Raw genomic sequence first — 20,809 nt, forward strand, 5'->3', positions numbered from 1 at the left:
CCATCGATACATTGAACGTTTTCAAATTAATATAAATCCGCCATGGTAGAATATCCTTCCTAATACTTTGGAGGATGATTTCTCTGTGTTTATAGGATCATGAAATCAGTGTTATTTCAGTCTCAATTTTGACTTGAAAGGATACATTTAATGCCTTGTCTACACTGCCACTTTACGGCGCTGCAACTTTCTCGCTGGGGGTGTGAAAATACACCTCCCTGAGCACTGCAGGTTTCAGCACTGTAAAGCACCATTGTAGACCGTGCACCAGCGGTGGGAACCACGCTCCCAGCGTTGGGAACTCCTCTCGTGGGGTGGGTTTTTTACAGCTTTGGAAGAGCTCTCTTCCAGTTCTGGTGCTGCAACTACACAGCCACGCAGCAGCGCTTTAATGTTGCTAGTGAAGACATATACAAATTAAAGGCATTTACAGCCTTCCAGCCAGTGTAGGCCTACTGCTTTAGAGTGGTTATCTCAGGCACAAACCACTATGTTTTACCTAACTCCCTTTAAATTTAAACTTTCAGAATGTTCCCACCAATGGATTTTAAACCCCACTGTTTTTAAACAGGTCTCCTTAGATGATGATATTGGTTAATTATAAGTAGAAATGATGTAGCTATTTAGTTGATACATTTTATAAATTGAACAATATAGCTATTAACTTAAACAAAAACAACAACAAAAAAACCCATTTCAAATTGGTGTTTTTTGGTTTGAAATGAAGCATATTGAATAAGCCAGTTAGCCTTTTAGAAAAAGTGGTAGAATTTTTCTTAAGTTTAAATATCACTGTTTTTGTCGACTACTTTCCTTTATTTGAGAAGTTTTTATAAAAGAATATTAAATCAAAATAACTGCTATTAATTTACCTACACTATTGTATGTTTGGACAGTGCCTAGCACAAAGGGGTCCTGGCCTGTGACTGGCAGCCCGAGGTGCTGTACCACTGCAAATAATAATCGAACTTATTGGTTCCCTTTCCTCCCTAATTTGAGATGTACCGTATTTTTCCAAGTGTTTTTTACAGCTATAACAAACCTATATATTGTACAATACATTCATTTCATATGTTGTTTTTTTCTCCTCTAGATTTTTTCCCTGAGTGAGTGAAGACCAGAATGAATGGACAAATTTCAAATACCCCTCCTAGTGTATATGGAAGTTACTCTTCTCAAATAAAGTAAGTCTCTTCCCTCACTCTCTCTGTTACCTGCCCCCTGCACACCCAAAAAAAGTTTTATGTTTTTTCCATTTGTATTTAAGTTTCAGATGTTGAGAGTAGTAATAATCAAAATCTTGAAAAGTTTTTTTTTAATTCGTCTCCTGAAAAAATATGCAGAGTTTCTGTAAGAAACGTTTCAGTTTCTGTACTACATAACCAAAGTGACACATGACATCAATATATGTCATTTTTTAAATTAATATTGGTGATTATAATTTTAAATCTCTATTGTTGAATAATCTCTTCAGGCAGTCTGCAACACGGAGATATGTCATAGTATCAATAAGATATTTATTTCCTTAAAGCTGTCATACTAATTTGTCTGGAAAGTGAAATGGTTGGGTCGACGCCAAACCCACGTGTTAGTTAATCTCATTTTTCAAAGCCTAAACTGATCTTTACATGGGTCAGAAAATATTTTTTTCCTATGTACATTACTATACAATTCATGTTCTATGTTATTGGTTGAGGGTTGTTGGCTGCCAGCTGCCTTTTTCTGAGACATAGGATATTGCAGAGTATCAGACTTGATATACCACTAACATAGTCTTATCTAACCTAGGACAAGACAGGCTATGTTTCTATGGGGATGGAATTTACATTATCGATACTTCCAATGTTGTTCCTTATTTAAGTTGAGGCCACATATAATTCGTTCTTGTTTTTACACAGTGAGGACATTGCTTGCCCTTTCCTTCTAGCTTTGGGCAGTCAGATACTCTTTCTTCTGTCTCTTTTATAAGTCAGAAGTAGTAGTGAGTTAAGCATAGAAGAGAAGGTAAAATCCCACCAAAATAAAAAAAAAATTCTGGTATTTATCATGTTTTTTCTGAAAGATGTGCTCGAGTGCAAACAGAAATTGTTTTGGGGAAGTTCTGTGACCTGTGTAACGCAGGAAGACAGGCTAGCTAATCACATTTCTGGCTAATTTCTGGCCTTCAAATCTATGAAATTATGAATTTATTTTATTAGTATTTGTGTTGTGGTAGTACCTAGCAGCCCCAGTCACGGACCAGGACCCCGTTGTGCTAGGCACTGTACCAACACAGAACAAAAAGATGATCCCTGCCCCAAAGAGCTTACAATCTAAGTAAATCATGCATAGTTATGTATGTACATGAGGTGGGGTGTTCATTCTCATTGTCCTTGCAGGAAGTACTGTTGTACACGTATGTGTTACAATGTAGTCGATGTATTTGAAAATTTTTACAAAGCCCAGATATTTTCAGCAAAAGATACCAAATAAATCTATAAATAAACTAACCACATACCTTTTCTTCTAGTGGATATGGTTCACCAACGTTTGCTCAGCCGGAGAGGGAACAAAGCTCGAAAGCAAGTGCAAAGGCTATTTATGGTAAGCCTTGCTTAATAGATTCTGGATTTGTCATTTAAACAGTGACTTTTTAAGTGTTGCAAAAATATATATAAATATATTTAATATTTATTTGAAATTGCTTTGTATCTGAGTTAAAGCTAACTGAGCTAAAGAATAAGTTTTGTTCTTAATATAAAGTTGGCTTCTAACTGCTTACCTTTAACCATTCTTACAGTATTTATTGCAATAATGAATTGAAGAATAGTATTGTGGCCAAGGCACATGAGAGATAATCAGGAGATCTGGAGCCTATTCCCAGCTGTGCTACACACTTCGGGTGGCAACTTAACTTTTCCGTTTCTCAGTTTCCACATTTGCAAAAAGGAAAGAATATGTATGTGCTTTTCAGAGATGGTGTTAGGAATAATTAGTTACTGCTTGGAAAGTTCTTTCTGTTCTTTGGATGGAAGATACTGAAGTAAAGTGTTATTACTGTTTATATATCCCATGGTAGTTAGTTCCAATAAAGAAACTCTGTCAAGGTTAACAGGCTCAACATCTGCCTCCTTTTGGATTATGGTTTAGTGGTTAGAGTTGGAGACTGGGAGTCTGGACCCTGGGATTCTATTCCCTGAGCTTTGTAACTTTGAACAGGTCAATTAGTCTTTCTGTGTCTTGTTTTTTTTCCCATCTGTATGTTAGGTAGAGAAAACTCTCTGCCAAGAACTGCCTGATCCCTAAAGCAGTATATATTTCAGGGCCCTGCCATAGCCTACCCCTGAAAAGAAGCCCTATGGTATTGATAATCTAGGGTTTTCTTCCTTCTCTCTGTTTCTACACATGAATCATAGAAACATTTTTCCTATAAAATGTTAGAACGTTGGCTACCAGAGTAAATGGAGGAGGAGTCATTTAGAGTTATACCTGTCTCGTGTATATAGAGTGAAGCATAATTCATTGCCCAGAATCAGTTCAGATGCTGTGTTTCATGTACTAGTGTAAGCATAAGATTTAAAATACTAAGGCTCTTTTGTTACCCCAGGATTAGCTCATGACAGGGCCATCACATCTCTTTCCATCCTCCTTAGGCAGATGGATAGAGTTTGACTGTTGCACGTGTCTCTCTCAGATGTCACCTTAACAAGGGACCTTCTTCCTGTTAAGTTCTAAATGTAGAATTAAATATACTATTTAAATGTTGAGTAGAGGTACAATATTCTCAACACTGTGTAAAAATTAAAACAAGCGTCTCTTAACTTGTTCTGACATCCAGAAGGAGGTTTGAGGCAGACCAACTGGGTAAAGATAAAAGGGGAAAAAAGATAGAGGTGACCTCATGGTGGGAGTCTACTACAGATGACCAGATCAGGAAGAGGAGAAGGATATGGCATTTCTAGAACAAACAACAAAAATATCCAAAACACAAGCTCTGGTAGTCATGGGGGACTTTAATATCCTGACATCGGTTGGAAAAATAATACAGCAAAATAAAAATTTTCCAACAAGTTCTTGGAGTATATTATGGACAACTTTTTGTTTTAGAAAATGGCAGAACTAGCGGACAGCCATTTCAGACTTGATTCTGACCAATAGGGAGGAATTGCTAGTGAGTCTGCAGGTGGAAGGCAATTTGAGTGAAAGTCATCATGAAATGATAGATTCCATGATCCTAAGGAAAGGAAGGACTCAGAACAGCGGAATAAGGACAATGGACTTCCAAAACAAACTTCAACAAACTCAGAAAACTTATAGGTAAGCTCCAAGGGAAGAAAATATAAGGGATAAAGGAGGTCAGGAGAGTTTCAATAAAACAATATTAAAGGTAGAACAGCAAACTGTTATGTTGCAAAGGAAAGATAGGAAGAGGACAATATGGCTCCAACAGAGCTGCTTAATGACCTGAAAATCCAAACGGAATCCTACGAAGAACAGAAACACGGACAAATCGTGAAGGAGGAGAACAAAAAATAGCAGAAGCATGCAGGGACAAAATCAGAAAGGCTAAGGCATAAAATGAGTTTCACCTAGCAACTGACATAAAAGGCAATAAGAGGAGGTTATTTAAGTAAATTAGGCATGTAGGAGAAGGGACATGCAGGTCCTCTATTCAGTATGGAAGGAGAGATAACTGGTGGCATCAAAAAGGCTAAGGTGTTTAATACTTGTTTTGCATCAGTCTTCACTACAAGGGTCAATGGTGACTAAATACTCAACACAATATTAACAAGGGGGAAGGAATGCAAGCTGAAATAGTGAAAGAACAGGCTAAAGAATATTTACATAAGTTGACAGGAACAAAACTTTGTTCAATAGGATATCGGAGTACACGTCTGTGTTTGAAGACCAACTCAAAGAAAACTGAAGTTAATGCAAGGAGGAAAGGTGGAAGAAGAGGTGTTGACTGAAGTTGCAGGAGAGAACCTGAATCAGAAGAAAGTGTCTGTACACTAGGGAAGTACACTTACATAGGAGAGAGATCTGGATAGTTGAGAAGAACCACCCAGTTTGCCTGGGCAGCAGTGAAAAATGTGACAGGAGTATTGTGGGACTGACAAGTAACAAAATGGAAGGAAAAGTGTATGCTGCATGTGTTTATCCCTGCCTGTCTTATGGTTTTGAAAATGGAGGGTCTTACATAGATGAAAGAAAACAAGATATAGGTAACAGAAAATAATATACTGAGGAGAATGACTGACAGACAAGTGGATGGTAGACAGTGTGTGCATGGAGGAAATTAGGGGGAAGATCAACTCTGTGATAGGCTGCAGAGTGCACATTTCAGTGGGCTGCACATGTGATAAGAATGGAAGAAGAATGACCAGCAAAGAGAGCCTGGGAAGAAAAGGACAGCAAGAAAGGAACTGGAAGACCAAGGATAGGATGAAAAGGGTCTGTTAAGAGATGTTTGAAGACAAAGGGACTGGAAGTCCAAGACCTATAAATCTGTGCCAACTAGTGGAAGGGACGATATAGAATTTTGGACATGCCTTTAAAAAGGGGAACAATGAGGACCTCAGGCTAAATGGTCCATAATTCCAAACTTCCATACCTGGAAAGATATTGGAACAAATTATTAAACAATCAATGTATAAGCACCCAGAGGATCATAGGATTATAAGGAATTGCCAGCATCAATTTGTCAAGAACAAACCATTCCAAACCCCTAACTTCCTTCTTTGACAGGGTTACTGGCCTAGTGGATGAGGGGGAAGCTGAAGATGTGATTTATCTCAATTTTAGTAAAGATTTTGACACAGCCCCTTGTGATGTTCCTATAAGCAAACTAAGGAAATGTAGTCTAAGTGAAATTACTATAAGGAGGGTGCACAGCTGGTTGAAAGACTGTTCTCAAAGAGTAGTTATCAATGGTTCAATGTCAAACTGGAAGGACACGTCTAGTGGTTTCTGCATGGGTCAGTGGTGGATCTGGTACTATTCAATATTTTCATTAATGATTGGATAACTGTGTGATGGGTGTGCTCATAAAATTTGAATGACACAAAGCTGGGAGGGGTTGCAAGCACTTTGGAAGATAGTATTAGAATTTAAGATTACCTTGAGAAATTTAGAGAATAGGTCTGAAATCAGCAAGGTGAAGTTCAGTAAAGACAGGTGCAAAACACTACAGTTAAGCATTAAAACTCAAATGCACAATTACAGATTGGGCAATAACTGGCTAGTGGTAGTACTGCTGGAAAAAAATCTGGGATCACACATTGAATATACGTCAACAATGTGGTACAGTTACAAAAAAGGGTAATACCATGTTATCAATAGGAGTGTTGTATGTTAGACATGGGAGGCAATTGTCCTGCTTTGCTTGGCACTGATGAGGCCTCAGCTCGTCTCTAAATATCTTAGAATCCAGCCCAGATTAGTATTAATTGACAGTTATCATATAATTGCTATTTGGTGGCCTATGTAAAATGACAGGTTTCAGAGTAGCAGCAGACTACACATGCCAGGGTTTTTTAACCTCCCCTCATAGGCTGGGGTTTTAAAACCATTTATTTTTGTTTCTCTCCTCTGGGCTCTCTCCAATTATTCCCTCTTTCCTAAAGTATGGCACCCAGAATTGGACACGCTACTCCATCTGAGGCCTCACCAGTGTTCAGTAGAGTTGGCCAATTTTCTCCCGTCAATTACTCCAGAGGTCTTACACTAACTTTTATACATGCTTTGTTTTTTCATCCTCACATGGGTCATCAACAGAGTTTGAACCCATCCTTCCCATTGCTACAGAGACCTCTTCTACTTCAACTGTAGAAGTTGGACCCAACTTGGTACTCCTGTTTTGTAATCCTGGGGGGCGGTCAGGGTTGAAAGAATAGGCCGGAGTAGGCAAACTTTTTGGCCTGAGGGCCTCATAGGGGTTCCAAAACTGTATGGAGGGCTGGGTAGGGAAGCCAAACAGCCTGGCCTCTGCCCCCTATCCGCCCCCTCCCACTTCCCGCCCCCTGACTGCACCCTCAGAACCCCCAACCCATCCAAGCCCCCCCCCGCTCCTTGTCCCTTAACTGCCCCCCTGGGACCCCATGCCCCTAACCGGCCCCCTCCCGCCCGGGACTCCCACGCCTATCCAACCCCCCTCTTCCCTATCTCCTGAGTGGCGCCTCTCCCCCCCGAATCTCTGCCCCATCCAACCCCCCCCGCTCCCTGTCCCCTGACTGCCCCCCAGAACCCCCTGCCCCTTATCCAACCCCCCCACTCTTCCCCCCCCCCCCCTTACCATGCCGCTTAGATTACCAGGACTGGCAGCCACACTGCCCAACCAGAACCAGCCATCCCGCCACACAGTCGAGAGCACCAGGGCAGGCCGGCGGCTCTTGCAGCCAGGCTGTCTGGTAGGAGCTTGCAGCCCCGCCGCCCAGAGTGCTGGCGGCACGGCGAGCTGAGGCTGTGGGGGAGGAGGACAGCAGGGGAGGGGCTGAGGGCTAGCCTCCCCGGCTGGAAGCTCAAGGGCCGGGTGGGATGGTCCTGCAGGCTGGATGTGGCCCGCGGGCCGTAGTTTGCCCACCTCTGGAATAGGCTATCCTGACCCCATAGACACAGGGCACCTCTTGCTCTGAGAGGTGACCCACTCTATCTCTTTCCCCACCCCCTTCCATCCATATCATGCCCTGCCTCGGGAAAATGCTTGATCCAAAAGGCCCAATCAGCATAATCCTTTTGGCCCTGTCCCTTATCCAAAAGGGCAGAGAGCATTTTGAATCTGTCTAGTTCTTTCAGCACTGCCTACCTGAGAGAAATTTGTCTCGCTAACCATTGTGTGGTCTGTCTAATATTCCTGTAACTCTCCTGGTGAGTGTCTACATGCATGTGTGGTCCCAGCAGTGCGCAGTTCTTGCAACCTCTGTTTGGATTGCCATCAGGCCTATCTGCACGGCTGCAGCACAGACGGAATAGCCCCATCAGTGAAAATAGTCCCCCTCCTCCTCCGCCAGTGCACCTGTACATCTGGGCATATCTCACCTATCAATTCCCTGCCATGGTAGGGGCCTCGGGCATTGGTGGTACCCGGTCTCTCCTGTTCTCTACCTGTGGCACACAGTTTCCTGAGAACTGAAATATTTTGGCCTAACTAAAGTCTTTGGGTATAATATAGGGGTATCTGGATGAAATTTGATGGCCTGTGGTAAACAGGAGGTCAGACTGATCCAATGGTGCCTTCTAGCCTTAAACTCTATGAAACTGAAATAGGTGAAGGGTGGGGGACAATGCTTTTATTCTTTCTGTGTACCAGCCCTTATGGGGAGAAAGACTATGCACCATACATAGATTGCCCTGGGACTGAATAAGTATTTCTAAGCAGTGGAATACTAGACATCAGGATTCTTGATTTCTGTTTCTTGCTCTGTGAGCTGAATGTTTCCTTATGGTTCCAGAAAGCATAGCTAAAGGTAACATCACTCTTGTCTGGCTCATCTGTTGGAATGGAGCCTGGGACCTCTATATGTAGAAACATAGCCTTTGCCACTTGAGCTAAAGAACATGATGTGGCTTAGTATGAAAGTAATATCAGAATCATAGACATCATATGTGGTCTAGCCACTAGAGGGTGACACAGAGCCACACTGTTCGTATGGGTGGCACAGGCCCCTAATTTGTCACGTTCCTTCAGAAAGACTGTTTGGCAAAGTGGTTGAGACTTGACAGTTCGATTAGAATCCTGGATTCTGTTCATAGCTCTTCCTGAAGGGACCTTGTGCAAGCTCTTGCTTCTCTTACCTTTGAAACTGATGAGTGATAGCTACCCCTTAAAGTATGAAACTTTGGTTCATAGTAAGTTGTGAAGGGCACAAAAATATTAACAGCAGTCAGTGAGTGAGCTGGGACTAGAACTCTTGAGTCTTTGGGCTTGCAGTTGAGTCCAGGTCAGAGTGTAGGGGAGTCCCTCCCTCTTTCTTGTTTGCTTCCCCAAAATGGTATGAAGGCTATACCTTTTCCCATTATCACAAGATTGTCTGCAGCAGGGGCAAAAATCACAATAATTTCCAGAGAGGTGACGACACTAATGGAGTTTCCAAAGGCACGGATAACTGTAGACAAGTCCACATCAGAAGAAGAATTACAATCACATCTTAATCAGTGTTCTAATGTGTATTGGAGAAAATAGTAGCAGACAGAGATTCAGCTATGCACTCAGATACTATGGTGACAAATGTAATGTAAGCACCTGTTTAGAGTAGAATAGTGAATCTCCTAGACAGTCAGAGAGCCCACACTATGAGTAAAGCGGTACAAAGATTTTACCTTAGGACATGATTTGATTTTTAGATCTATGCTGTTAAAATTCTTTTGATTAGACTTCTTCAGCTGTGGAGCATAATTAATAGATTGACTTAAATCTGTGTTTCTTTTCCTTAGCATCATAAAAAAATTATCGTAGGTAGCTATTGTTTTAGGCATTTCAACTGTTTAAATTACCCATGGTACTCGTGCTAAACTGCATTTCTACAAGCTTAGTGTTTTGGATATGAACATGGTTTTAAAAGAAGGACTATGTGATTAAATAGAATAAGCTCAATGGTTTTGACACTTGTATTAATTCTGTCTGGCTGTGCCCGTTGTGGAGCCTTAATAACTCTCTTCATGCGTGGAGGGAACCGCTGAGCTGGACCTGGGAAACAAGATGATTACACTGGAGAGTGAAAGCATAAAGGGAAAAGTGTTAACTTTCATTAAATCAACAACTTCCAGAGTTAATTCTCAAGAGTCACAGTGAGAAATATTCTTATTGAAATACCTTGCAATAGGCAGGCAAATGGCAAACACTTCAGTGTTGCTGTATGGCTGTCAAAATGATATTAGTGAATATTAATTAGTTACTTTAATTTCCACATTTGGATTTCATTCCAGTAAGCACATTAGAGAGTCGTACTTATTTTGTCTTATAATAGAAAAACAGTGTGGCCTGAGCCTAAGAAATGTCAGTGTCAATCTTTTGGAGCTGCTGTAAGAGTTTCCAAAAGTGTATTAGTAGAAATGAGATAAAATTTAATTTAAGGCTCTACTGAGTTTTATGTAACATTTAACCAAATATCTGGAAGTGGTATTAGGACCAAGCCTAATTAGAAGCAGAAAAGTGGATAGAGCAATAAGTGATATTCATGTACGTTATATTTGAAAATTTAGGATGAAATTCACTTCTATATGGAGGGCCATCACAAAGTGAATGTCCTACTTTAAGTCCTATTTTTGACCAATTAAATGAGACTTAAGTATTGCACAGTCTTTGTGTTTCCCCTGTACACAGAGATTAATTTCAACCTTATTGCAGCAGAATGTTGGTATTAAAAAACGTACCAATATCTGCTCTCACCAAACCGAATTTCTTATTTAGATATTGCTTTCCTTATTCTGTTTTATTAGCTGACCTTTGCCAACACACATGCAGGGAGGGTGAAGGCTACAGATAGAAAATTATTTTGATTGTACCAAACTTCTAGTCCATCCATAGCAGAATTAGTTTGGGTATTTTATAAATAATTTTTACTGTGTTAAATATGTATTTAATTAAAAAAAGAATCACTTAAGGAAATATTCAAACATTGAACTTGAAATCCAGGAAATTTATGGTAGACATAAATTAATGAAAAAGGAGAAAAGGGTTGTATTAATCAACTACTAGAAAATTCATACATCTTACAGACAGGCAAACGTATTATTACATCATGCAGTCATACTGGCCTCAAGAGTAGCTTCGTGAGGAGGGTGATGCAGTAATCCAGTCTGCAGGTTACTGTAGGAAAAACCATGAAAACACTACATGTTGAAAAATTAATCCCTGACACTTGCAAATGAAAGATTTTCGGGTTTGTGTGTGTGTGTGTGTGTGTGTGTGTGTGTGTTTAATGGGACATATCCTCTACATTTATCATCTTGATCTTGGTTAAGGGAAGATTTGGGCCAATATTTTCAAATTCTAAATGGATCTGATCGGTGAAATCTTGGAGGAATAGTCTGTCAAAATCTGCAGGTCTCTTGAAATCAAAATACATTGTGAATTTCACTGGATATTTTGTTTAAAAAAGAAAATTGGGAGGGGTAAAGTTCCAACAATGTCGGGACATCCTACTTTGACATTTTTGGAATGAGACATTTTAGTTTTTTGTTTTGAAATGACTTTTTATATAACATAATACAAAATAAAAAGTTGACATCATAACAAGACTGTTGAAACAAAATGTTTTGATCAACCCTAAACTATTTATTAATGTTTTAAATTTCCTTCATAGAGAATTTCATAATTTTGGAGCAGGAGGGACCTCTGATGCCCAGAAGAAAGGGCATGAGAATAATTGCCCTAAGAGGGAAGTACAAAAGAGAATCTTCCCTGTGTGGAGAACTCTGATAATAGTGGAAGGGTATAACATGGAACTAAGAAGGACGAGTGCTAAAGGAGTGGAGTCTTGTGACAGGTTCTCTGAGTTGAGGTCCCTGCAAGGAGAGGCAGAGCTATTCTGCTGACTCTTGCTAATTTATGCTGGAAGCCAGACCATATAGGGCACATTAGCGCCAATCCAGAATATAAAGCTGTTTGTGTAGTCCTTTTTGGAAGGGAAATGCAAACGAGGATCAGGGATTAAAGGGTTTTGCAGGTAGAACCCTTAGGCTGAAATTTAGATTCATAGATATTAAGGTCAGAAGGGACCATTATGATCATCTAGTCTGACCTCCTGCACAATGCAGGCCACCGAATCTCACCCACCACTCCTGCAATAAACCTCTCACCTATGTCTGAGCTATCGAAGTCCTCAAATCATGGTTTAAAGACTTCAAGGTGCAGAGAATCCTCCAGCAAGTGACCCGTGCCCCATGCTACAGAGGAACGTGAAAAACCCCCAGGGCCTCTTCCAATCTGCCCTGGAGGAAAATTCTTTCCCAACCCCAAATATGGTGATCAGCTGAACCCTGAGCATGTGTGCAACATTCACCAGCCAGATACCCAGGAAAGAATTCTCTGTACTAACTCAGATCCCACCGCATCTAACATCCCATTGCAGGCCATTGGACCTATTTACCATGAATAGTTTAGGATCAATTAATTGGCAAAATCATGTTATCCCATCATACCTTCTCCTCCGTAAACTTATCGAGTTTAATCTTGGAGCCAGATAGGTCTTTTGCCCCCACTGTTTCCCTTGGAAGGCTGTTCCAGAACTTCACTCCTCCGATGTTTAGAAACGTTCGTCTAATTTCAAGTCTAAACTTCCCAATCGCCAGTTTATATCCATTTGTTCTTGTGTCCACATTGGTACTGAGCTTAAATAATTCCTCTCCCTCTCTGATATATTTATAGAGAGCACTCATATCTCCCCTCAGCCTTCTTTTGGTGAGGCTAAACAAGCCAAGCTCCTTGAGTCTCCTTTCATAAGACAGATTTTCCATTCCTTGGATCATCCTAGTAGCCCTTCTCTGCACCTGTTCCAGTTTGAATTCATCCTTCTTAAACATGGCAGACCAGAACTGCACACAGTATTCCAGATGAGGTCTCACCAGTGCCTCGTATAACGGTACAAACATCTCCTTATCTCTACTGGAAATACCTCGCCTGATGCATCCCAAGACCGCATTAGCTTCTTTCACGGCCATATTACATTGGTGGCTCATAGTCATCCTGTGGTCAACCAATACTCCAAGGTCCTTCTCCTCCTCCGTTACTTCTAATTGATGCGTCCCCAGCTTATAACTAAAATTCTTGTTATTAATCCCTAAATGCATGACCTTACACTTCTCACTATTAAATTTCATCCTATTACTATTACTCCAGTTTACAAGGTCATCCAGATCCTCCTGTGTGATATCCTAGTCCTTCTCTAAATTGGCAATACCTCCCAGCTTTGTATCATCCGGCAAACTTTATTAGCACACTCCCACTTTTTGTGCTGAGGTCAGTAATAAAAAGATTAAATAAGATTGGTCCCAAAACTGATCCCTGCAGAACTCCACTGGTAACCTCCCTCTAGCCTGACAGTTCACCTTTCAGTATGACCCACTGTAGTCTCCCCTTTAACCAATTCCTTAACCACCTTTCAATTTTCATATTGATCCCCATCTTTTCCAATTTAACTAATAATTCCCCATGTGGCACGGTATCAGACACCTTACTGAAATCTAGGTAAATTAGATCCATTGCGTTTCCTTTGATGTTTTCTACTGAAGTTATCAAAAAAGGAAAACCTCAGGAAGTGGTTAATTCTGGACACTAATGTCTATTTCAAGAACGGAGACTGTCGCTCGCGAGCCTTCTTTATAGCTTTTCCTTCAGTCAACCCATCCTGAGCAGTCACTGTGAACTGGCTCTGAGAAAGACATGGTAATAAGCAACTGAGTTGGCCATGTCAGGGAAGGGAATGAAGCTTCCTAACCATTGGTCTTTAAATGAGTATTTGAAAAAATTGTTGTCAGTAATGGCTACCGGTATTTAGGCTGAAATTGGGATGTATATGTATTAGAAGCCAAATTTTGGAACAGCTCTAAGTGTACAATATATTCTCTGGCAGATATTTTCCCTAAAGGTTGGGAAGTCTCAGTGCAGTAATTGTTTCTGCTAATGTTTTTAACCATAATTGAGAGAATAAGTGGGATCTGGTAGAATCGGTCTGATTTTGCCAGACAGAGTTGAGCAAATTGGGATTATATAATGCATGATGGAAAATACTATGAGGACTTCTCCAATAGAATTCTTCATTTCTCCTTGTAATAGAACTTCAAGCTTTCTACCTTTACTTCTGGAATGTGTATTATATCCGTTATCTAGCACCATACCAAATCATCTGTGAGGTAGTCTCTGCTGGGTGACTGGCCTCCCAAATATTTTCTGCAGAATGCCCCTAGTAATTGAGATAGAGATTGCGATCAGGTGCTGCCAAACATCACACACATGTAGATATCTAAAAAATGGTGAGGAAACTCTGCTGGATCTGTAATGATAGTGAAGACAGTTGAGTGACGAATATAGATATTCGTAAGCTCTGCTTACAATTCTCTGATTTTTATAAATGGCTTTTTTTTTTTTGTTCTGAGTAGAGTGTGTGCGCACACCACGTTACTTACCTTTTATATATACAAAAAATATATATAAAAATATATATAAAAAATAAAGGTAACTGTAAAACTATTACCTTCCTGGGGCTGAAAACATTTCAAGTGGCATCTTGTCTACCGAGAGTGCTATGCTGTTCTGTTGGATGGGGACATGTTCGTTGCTGCTGTCATACAGTGCTTTTGGAGGTACTATCTTTGCACTAAGGCCTAAGGTGTTTAGCTGTTGTGCACACTAAAGATTATAGACCACCTTTTGGAAGAGTTGCATGTTGGCCTGTATCACCTTAAATGAAATGCAGTGTAACCACCATGCAAGCCAAAGTTTCTAATGTATAAGTATAATAGAGGTGTGTATTTTCATATTAATGAGTTTTGCAAACCTTACAGCAGATGTAAAATTTCTTGTCCGGTTTAATTTGGTGAAAGCAAAAACTTTAATCTATTTAACCTGTTTGAAAAAGCCCAGCAGGTCAAGCTTTCAGTAAATCAGAATGTACAGTCATTTTTCTACATGTCCTCTTTCCTGTTGCACAACATCCAATTATTCATTTACAGCTAGTAAGTTATACTGTTGCCCTGTCATCTTTGGGATGGAAATAATTATAGCTGTTGGGTTAAACCAGACATTACTTTTTAATTCCCTTGTTTTGTTAGGAACAGATGGACTTTACTTCTTCAGATCATCGTCCAAACAAAAAAAGAAAGGTAGCAAATGAAATAGAAATGGTATATTGAGTGTTTTGTGGGGTGCGTGTGTGTGGTGTGTTTTTTTTTTAAATACACTTCTGAAAATAAGTAATATGCTGCAGAAGCAAAAATATTAGTAACAGTTAAATTAAAGCATTAAATGTCAAGGACATTTGTATTGGTGTTTCTCAGTAATTCAGTTAGAGCAGATGATGGGGATTTTTTTTTTTTAAGAGTATGCCCTTGTGCCCCATCCTAAATGCATCTTCTGGTAATCCACAGTAGTCTGGTATTTGGTTGATTGTACTGCAGACTAATCTCACTAAAGCAAACTGAATAACTGTTGTGAGTTAGTTGCCTATTTCAGTAAGCAACACTGGCCTTCTGGGAAAAATGACGGCTCTGTAACTGACTGCCTTCTATGAGATGCACAGACACGATGAAACTGTGGGCCTGTACCTCCTGCTAACTATCACCTGCTAAGTAATTTCCCACTGAAACCATGGGAGTTGAGGCTACTTCGCTTCTTGCAGCATAGGGGTCCTCTGTTATTAAACCCACGTTCTACCTGACTTGGAATACCCATGTAAAGAAACACAGTTTGGCAAGGCCCTTGGTTTAACATTGGTCTAAGACCTCAATGGGTATCATTCTCTTCTGCTGTATACGGCCCTCCCAAAAGATCTACATAGTTTATAGACCCTAAGGCCTTAAATACCTATTCAACCCAAACCTGCCTTCATTTTTAGTAGTTGAAGTAGTGCTTTGATATAGTTAGCTCTTGGAGACTACAGTAGCACACTTAATTTTTCTCTCATGCACCAGTTGCCTCTATGGTGAAATTGACACATGCTGTACATATCAGTTTTTCTCAGCTTGAAACCCAGTTAATCAAAATGCTCATTTATCTCATCTTAAGGCAGAAAAATTGGTTATTTCAAAAAACAAAAATACTGAAAGCTAAATCCTGCAACCCTTTATCCTGTCAGGTCTCCGATTAACTTCACTTGGAAATTTGCCTGAGAAAAGAAAGCAAGATTAGTCCCTTCGGTGATTTCTGAGTAAAGGTTCCAAATATTACATTGAGAATATTTTTGTATTAAATTAAGATGAGATGTTTTCTTCCCTGATTATGACATTGTAATATGTATTCTATTTTCCCCACTGGCATAAAATAGACCCAAGATGATATTTCTGATTTTGCAGCGTTATATAACAGAAGAATATAAGAGATTTCTGTTAGAGTAATTCAGTGTGGTAGTTCTGTACTGCATCTTCTGCATTTGTCCTTTCTCAGCCTATTTAATTCATTTATTTTTAATATTTAAGAAGTCGGAAAGAAAGAAAGAGAAAGAAAGAAAGGCAAAACAGATTTTTGTGTTTTTAAAATAATTTCTAAAATATTCAGTTTCAAACCCCAGTATTTAAAATATTGATTTGGATTTTTTTTCTGCTAATTCCTGGGGCTTTTTAGCTATAGAGTAGTAATATATAACTTGGTTTCAGAGTACGTTAATGCATATACGAAAAGCCCCACATCAGTTTTGCTAGCTACATAAATGGGAAGTCAATGATTTAATATTCAAAGTTCACAGTACATTATTTTCAAACAATACTTAAAATGCCAATAACCCGCTGTATTCTGAGTTGTTGCATCTAGCATTTTGTTTGCCTCCTACTGGCTTTTTTCCTGGTATTGTTCATGTGGATATATATTGTGCTCAAGGCTACAATGAGGTGAAGGCTTTTCCTTTTGAGTACGATAAGTAACAGCTTTTCTTTTTCTGTGTTTGTATAAAAATATTGTGGGTATCTATGAGACAGTTTTAAAAGATATAAGCTTCAGCATAACATGGAAGCAGGTGAAGAATTAGTCTCTTAATTATTATTTTTTAGAGCAAAGAAAGAATTATGCACGGGACAGTGCCAGCAGCATATCCGAAACTTCACAGTATCATGTGGAGGTAAGACAGAGATTTCCAATTGGAAAAATAACAAATGCCCTGACATGTTTTTTTAGGATAAAATGCAAGGTCTGTTTTACTCTTTCTAGTACATTTCTGCATAATATGTAATGGTTTGTTTTCTCCCCCCCCCCCCCCCCAAGCAGTGTACATATACATCATCTAAAATGTTTTGCCAGGCAAATGTCACTTTTAGTATAATATACATTTGATTATGTCTTGGATCCTGCAGCTAGACCAAAATGGGCTACAATTGTGTCAGATTTTATGAGAAAAGCAGGATTGCCTGCAGTTACTATTTGGCAGGGGGAAGGGATGTATCTATGCAAAATCTAGGTGCCTCAGGAAGTGATGCTGATAATTCAATAGGTGATGCGCTTTTCTCCTTGAGCTTGTTGCCTTCTAGTCTTCAGGCACGGTGTTGAGATGCTCTGTGTTACTGAAGCTCCATGTTGGATGATATGGAAAATGGAGGCTTTGATAAAATATCATCATCATCAGAGAGCTCAGACTCTCTTCACAACAGCAGGGGTCTTAACTTCAGGGCTGGCTACAGTCTGTTATGGTTAATTACGTTCTGCCTACCAAATTCCCCTTACTTTGCAATGCAGAGTTTATCTCTCGCTTCCTGCCCTAAACTGCTGAGCAGAATTACCTTATATTGATGTCATGATCTACCCCAGGAGTAAATCCATTTACATTTTTCAGGGAAGCAAGTCCTGGATGCTCATATATTGTTCGTAAAGCACTTTGTGATCCTTTGTCATATAAGACCATTTAAAATATAAGATGACATATTACAGCCTTATTCTGATATGACAGTAGACATTCTGTTGTGTAACCAAGCAGCACTGTTATGGGACTAAATTAGGTCCTGCCAGTGCCATAAATTCACAGTTCCTCATTGTTCAGCTTTAAATTCAGTACCTGTGTAAGTTGTTGTTACATGTTCGATGGTTCTCAGCAGCATCTTGCATTCTATTGCTCAGATCCCCTTCACAGTCTGCTTGCAAGGAAATAGTTATGTTGCTTTTGACTCCGTATGGTTTTGGCTACTTTAGATATTAAAGTTAGGTGTTGGTACTGTATTGGCATAAAAGATTTCTGCATGTATTTGGAATGCAAGCGTTGCCATGTGAACAATGAGTATAATCTCATTACTAAATTTTATTTTACCTTTTGAGTTGTTTCAATTCCCTTTCATTTCTGTGTTAATATTATTTGGTCCTATGCAGCAGCCACATCCACTGTCTTGGTTACACAGTTAGTAGGTATACCATTTTGTGTATTTGATGCAAACACACTGAATAATTTTTTAAAAATTAAAATGATGTAAAAGATATGAAGTCTTATTCATATTAATAAATAATTGAGACTGAGTTAAAGTTTGAGCTCTTGGATAAAAATGTAAAACTGGATCTGTTGTGGTTTATGGGCAGCCTTGCATAGTTGACACGTTAGAAAATAAATGTAGCAAAATCATAACAGCAAGGAAATTGGATGGATCCGGAGCAATGGCAGCAAGATCGTATTTCATCTGCAGGCCACTGGTTAAAAATAAAATACATGCCAGGCTGGTAGTGAACAAAAATACTACCATATAATATTTATTTTGTAGTCTATATGAAATGAGTGGCCAGTCTATCTAGAAGGTGTATCTCTGAGAAACAAATGAACACCACATCATTGCCACTAGTATGCTAGCTGTCAGCTTTAACAGAAATATGAGGACCTCCCAGGTCAGGGTTGAGGCAAATTAACAGAGTCTAGGTCAGCTTTCTGTAGCCTGTGTTTCGCTTTCCAGAGGTGCCAGGCTGCTACTTGTCATGCATGGTAAATTCATGTTTCGAGTGTTTTTTTTTTTTTTTTAAATCCTGATTGTGATGCCTGATAAATGTCAAAATATCCAAGGTAGCTTAACTACTCACACAATGATAGAGGATGATAAATTGTAGGTTATAGTTGTCAGTTGATTTTATTTAAGTGACAGTATGGAATAAAAAATCCTAGCTTATCAATGGAATGTGTCATGAATAAAGGCACTCTTTTTTTAAATGCATGGCTTGTCATCCTGTTTCACTATAGTGTAACTAGTGCCGATATTTGATTTTGGAAAATGACTTTTAATGTGTGTGCATCTTTTTACGCATGTATCGATCATCAGCACTTGACCACTTTTGTTTTGGACCGGAAAGAGGCTATGATAACAGTAGATGATGGAATAAGAAAGCTGAAGTTGCTGGATGCCAAGGGCAAAGTGTGGACTCAAGATATGATTCTTCAAGTGGATGACAAAGCTGTCAGTCTGGTGGACTTAGAATCAAAGGTAGGTCTCTGTAAATGGCATTCTCATTTTCAGGAAGGAAGAAGGGAATCAGCAGCAAAAAAGAGTGTCTGAAGGTTTTTTATATTATTTTAATTATGGCTTTATTATTTTCATTGTTTGGATGAAACTGCAGCAGCATTTCAGAGATCAAGACTGAATTTTTGGTAACCAGACATGTAAGATGTTTTTTTTTCCCCTGCAGAATGAACTGGAGAATTTTCCTTTGAGCACAGTTCAACATTGCCAAGCTGTGATGAACACGTGCAATTATGATTCTATTCTTGCACTAGTTTGCAAAGAACCAGCCCAAAACAAGCCAGATCTTCATCTTTTCCAATGTGATGAGGTTAAGGTAAGGCAATAATAGGGACCCATTGCAGATCGCTTGAATTTTGTAATTTTGTGAATTGACAGTAAGGGGGAAAATCAATGATATCACCTCACAAAATGTACTTTGTTCATTTCTTCTGTCATTTGTACTTCAACATTAATATATTGATGATACTAAGTTTTCTGATGATACTAAGTTTTCTTAGTATGATAATAAAAATACTATAGTATATTCATTAAGGGTAATGATATCTCAGATATTTGAAACCTTAGTAGAATGCACACCCATATAAATCTTTCCTAGAGAGAGTATTTTGGGAGGGTAAGGTTCAAGGCTTAGCTATTAAATTAGGCTCGTAGATCACTGAGGTTTGTGTGTATATGTTAGTAATATTCACTGATACTGTCTCTTAAGAAGATGGTGTAAAATAGCTCAAGAGAGATAATTACAAATTCGTAGAAGCTGATGAGAAATATCTGTTCTTACTGCTTTTTTCCTTTCCATCTATTCCTTTCTTGTTGAGCAGTTAAATCTGACTAATAGACTAATACAGACTAATATTGGTTTGTGCTCTATTAGAAAACTAGAGCAGGAGAGGGGGGAATATTACTAGGTAAAATCCTCAAAACCAAGAGAAAGAGAGATCTTGTTTGCAGCTTCCAGTTAAGATAAGCCAGCAATATTTTAGAGTAAATAAAATTGTTAAAAGTACTTGACTTTATTTCTGGGATTGTACATCTCAATTTTGGCATGTGCGGTAATATAATTTGTACTGCTTCTTCAAATTCTAATAGGTAATTTCATGGAACTTCTAAATTTTCTTTCATAGTAGTTATAGTCACCCTATTGTATCCTTATTTTTTTAATAACAGTAATCACATGGTAGGGTTTCTTCAAATAAACATTTGTGAAGATGACTGGGTTAATTGTGTGGCTGGTGGCATGCTGACAGATCTACTTCTGTTGGTTTTTACTGCATCTCCACTAGGGGGACTCTGCCAGCATAGCTAGGCAAAGGCTCTGTAGTGCAGACAAACTGAGATTATATACATTTGGTTTTCAGTTAGTGGCAAAGTTCATACTGAAGAAAGTTCTGTGCCCATCTCATTTTTTTCCCTAACCTTTTTATTGCAATGCCTATGGGTGTGTCTACACTGCAGTGTAAGCCCAGGGTTCAAACTCAGGGTCAAGCCTAACTCCCCTTTCACCTACACACAGCACGATAACCCAGGGCTCGTATCCAGGGTCCCAGGATCCTGTTAGGGTGGTGGGTCCCCCACTGGACTTATACTTGGGGAGTTTGCAAAAAGTATTTGACAATCCTGTGGGCCAACTTTCTTTGTCCTTTGGACAACCAAGTTCAGTGGACAGTCAAGTTTTCACATGCTACACTACGGACAAGGGGCT

The 20,809-nt window shown here is 39.3% G+C and overlaps 1 protein-coding gene across 8 annotated transcripts in view; it reads left to right on the plus strand.

Moving 5' to 3' along the window:
- Positions 1-20,809, plus strand: part of EPS8 (EGFR pathway substrate 8, signaling adaptor) — a 213,651-nt gene that overhangs the window by 129,489 nt on the left and 63,353 nt on the right. For 7 of the 8 annotated variants that reach the window (XM_048827861.2, XM_048827868.2, XM_048827844.2 and 4 more), the window contains 5 exons: positions 1,094-1,184; positions 2,510-2,583; positions 16,678-16,745; positions 18,910-19,071; positions 19,274-19,423. In XM_048827861.2, the coding sequence (XP_048683818.1) occupies positions 1,123-1,184; positions 2,510-2,583; positions 16,678-16,745; positions 18,910-19,071; positions 19,274-19,423 (516 nt within the window). In that variant the 5' untranslated portion in view covers positions 1,094-1,122. Of the gene's footprint in view, positions 1-1,093; positions 1,185-2,509; positions 2,584-14,777; positions 14,800-16,677; positions 16,746-18,909; positions 19,072-19,273; positions 19,424-20,809 lie in introns of those variants that run through there. The other variant, XM_075122167.1, reaches the window with a different exon arrangement.

The sequence above is a fragment of the Caretta caretta genome, chromosome 1 (assembly GCF_965140235.1).
Source record: "Caretta caretta isolate rCarCar2 chromosome 1, rCarCar1.hap1, whole genome shotgun sequence".
Lineage (NCBI taxonomy): Eukaryota > Metazoa > Chordata > Testudines > Cheloniidae > Caretta > Caretta caretta.